The sequence below is a fragment of the Penaeus chinensis genome, chromosome 24 (genome assembly GCF_019202785.1).
Source record: "Penaeus chinensis breed Huanghai No. 1 chromosome 24, ASM1920278v2, whole genome shotgun sequence".
Classification (NCBI taxonomy): Eukaryota; Metazoa; Arthropoda; class Malacostraca; order Decapoda; family Penaeidae; genus Penaeus; species Penaeus chinensis.
In genome coordinates, this window is record NC_061842.1 from 32,619,612 (window position 1) to 32,622,861 (window position 3,250).

Genomic DNA, 3,250 nt, shown 5'->3' on the forward strand with positions numbered 1-3,250 from the left:
ACAGAGGGACAGGCTAATAGAGCAAAGAGGTTTATCACTAACGATGTAGATTAAACCATTCACATTGTATCGTAGAAAGGCCTATGTCCCATTAGAAATATCAGGGTATATGTGTAAATTTTTCTTTTTATTCATGAATGTTCTAAGTGTAAGGATATCAGGGTTCTGGATTACAAAATAATACAAATGAATTAAAATATATTTAAACTGTAAACTGTTAAACCCTTTGCAAACTGGCTAAACCTAACCACCTAACACATAAACAAGTGGTGGCTAGAGGATGCTCATGTAATATTGGTAGAAAAACCCACAATGCAAAAACTGCCCCGTTTTACCTCACTGCCTCTCCTCTCGCTCTTTTATACCCCATCCTCTCCCTTTCCTCTTTAGACCTCAAGATGGAATCCAGGTGGATTTCAAAACTGTAGTCTCACTTTCAATAAATGGCTTTGTGGGTTTTTCTACCACAGTATCAACATGGAAGTGTGTTTTACCATTCATCATGTAATATTATGGATACCATGTTCAAGTAATAAAGGAAAAACAAAAAGAAGAAAAAAAAAAGAAAGAAAAAAAAGAGAGCAAAGTGCTAAAATGAATGAGTAAAAAGCTGTGTTGAAAATAGGCCAAGCTTTCAAGTAAACATTCACTAATTATACTAGTAATGTATTGTTAAAGTTATTGTATAGTAGAGCTATAAAATTTCCTCAGAATAATTCTATATGGACCTAATCGGTTTGATTATATTGTAATAAAAATACAAACACAAAGAAAAAACTAATTTATTGACTAGCACTGCTATGAAGAAAATATCTTTATTTGTTATGTTTGTGAAAAATGTCTGGCTACCTCTTTACAGGTGAGACAAACTACTGTTAAGGGGAGTGTGTGAGCCCTGAATAGATTAGAGGGAATGAGTTAGGTACAGGTACAGTATACTGTTTTAACAGCACTTGAGTTATTTAAAGTATTAATGACTACACGTGAGAAGAAAAAAAGGATCTCTATCCTCAGTGGAGACTAATTCATTCTGTCAGTATAAAGATGACTCATCACTATCAGTATATCAACGAAGTTTCTCTATTCTCTCTACCAATCATCTTAATGAGCACCATTCCCTCTAATCTATTCACACCTTGACATCAACCAGACATGAAAGACAAACCTGCAGAACAGGGGGAAGCATGGCTTGAAACTTTGAGCCTCGAATAGTAGAAAACATCTGGTTGACGAGGTCCTCTTGGTCTGATATGTAATGCGACAATGGATACATTGGCTGACTGAGATCAAGATTATCGCTCTCGCTGTCGGATTCTGGGTTCTGAAAAGGAAAGTCGTTGTTTTGTACAATGGAACATCCTGATTCATTCCTCGATGAATGAAGTCTTGAGATCTATTTTAACATATATTTTTTCTTTTACAATATGGCAATAATGTGATTCAAATTAGTTAAAATTGGTGTGAGTAAAACTAATAACTGTTGAAACTAGTCTGTGAGTAAAAATGATAACTTATAGGCATTGGTACCTTAAACATCACCCACAAAAAGCAATTGTTTCTCACCTCTAATCCTTTCTTCATCTTTTTCTTCTTTTCTTTCTTGAATTTGGCTTTTTTAGTCTTCATTTTCTTGAGCTTAGGGTGAGAATCTGTGTCTTGTGTGATCATGTTCCTTGTTGACTCCCTGCTGCCTAATGCCATATGAAAAATATGATATTAATATTGTGTGTTTGTATATATGTGTGTATATATATATATATATATATATATATATATATATATATATATATATATATATGTGTGTGTGTGTGTGTGTGTATATATATATATATATATATATATATATATATATATATATATATATATATATATATATATATATATATATGTTTTTTTTTCCATTTCTGCCTTTATCTATTTTCCCTTTTTGATTGTGAAAATTAATAAAACAGGCAGGAATATCATGAGAAAATGTAAGAAAACATATGGTAATTATTTATAATATTGACACAGAGATTACAAGAGCATACACTTTTCATCCCCAGTACCCCTCAAATATTACCTAAAAAAATGTTTTATGTATTTAGTGGTTGCTGCTTTATAATTTGGTTAAAATTGGTTAAACCTATCTAAAATTGGGTTCTTGAAGTTCCTTTCAAGTTCAAATTTCTAAAATGGAAAAAGTTTACAGAACAGTAGTCTATCTGCCAATGGTTTTTGCATCAATCCTTATGGCCTCTGTATCTCTTGGTATACTGAAGTGGCTGTCATAAATATGTTATTTCTATGGTTTGCTGGACATTCACATTATGATAGGGAAAGAGATTTGAACAACTGTAAACAGGAGTCTTGTAAAACAAGTTATTAGCTTTCTGTTAGTAATGTTCAGAATAGAATAGTTTAAAAACAGAGGAAATGGTAAATGTCTCCAAACAATGTCATATCCACCACTGGTCTCTGCATCGATCCCTGCAACTTCTGTATCTCTTAGTGCACTCTACCAAAAATATTCTGGGAAGAGAGCTAGAACTCCTTGTCAAACAGGGAATAAGAACAAGCTCCATCATTTTAGAATACTGGAGTGTTACTGATCTTTCCAAAATGCTACAGGTATGTAGGATGCAGAAATTGCTTGGCACTACATAATCACTGAATAGATTTGAGATAATAGGTCTCCTATCACTGATCATAACAACACAATCAAAATAATAATGAGAAAAAAATTCAAGGACGGCAAAGTCTACAGTGATTAGATGGGGATCTGGGGACTAAGCCTCAGAGTAAGGAAGGATTTTTGGCTCATATTGTTGGCTGGAGCAATGTGGACTGAACAATTACCAAAATAACAAAAGATTCATCACATCATGAATAATTGGAAGCAAAATATGTCACTTATTGGCCAAACCAACTTTTCTGTATAGTTTCAGTTCCCGCAGCCATGTAGTATAAGATAAGATTTACTTGTAATGGACAGAAAATTTGATGCTCTTCATTTACGGTATCACCTTCACAAGTTGCTAAAAAGAAAGTCGGTATACATTTATAGGAAAATGTAATGGCCCTATAATAATCAAAGAGGGAAACTGCACTGCTAAATACATGAAATAATCTACCTTCTTCAGAAATGATGAAGGTAAATCTTTACAGTACAGATGCATTTGCCTAGGAAAAACAGTCTTCACCTTGGTATGCATGGCAAGACAGAGCTGAAGTTCAGGAGCACAGAGTGCACTAAGGTTGTGAGCGGCAC

At 33.5% G+C, this 3,250-nt stretch overlaps 1 protein-coding gene across 4 annotated transcripts in view; it reads right to left on the reverse strand.

Annotated features, from left to right (window-relative positions):
• Positions 1 to 1,114: 1,114 nt before the first annotated feature.
• LOC125038260 (caspase activity and apoptosis inhibitor 1-like) overlaps positions 1,115 to 3,250 on the reverse strand; it is a 3,077-nt gene continuing 941 nt past the window's right edge. For 2 of the 4 annotated variants that reach the window (XM_047631691.1, XM_047631693.1), the window contains 2 exons: positions 1,564 to 1,691; positions 1,115 to 1,321 (listed from right to left, as the gene is read on the reverse strand). In XM_047631691.1, the coding sequence (XP_047487647.1) occupies positions 1,130 to 1,321; positions 1,564 to 1,668 (297 nt within the window). In that variant the 5' untranslated portion in view covers positions 1,669 to 1,691 and the 3' untranslated portion in view covers positions 1,115 to 1,129. Of the gene's footprint in view, positions 1,322 to 1,563; positions 1,692 to 3,182 lie in introns of all 4 variants that reach the window. The other 2 variants (XM_047631694.1, XM_047631692.1) reach the window with 2 other exon arrangements.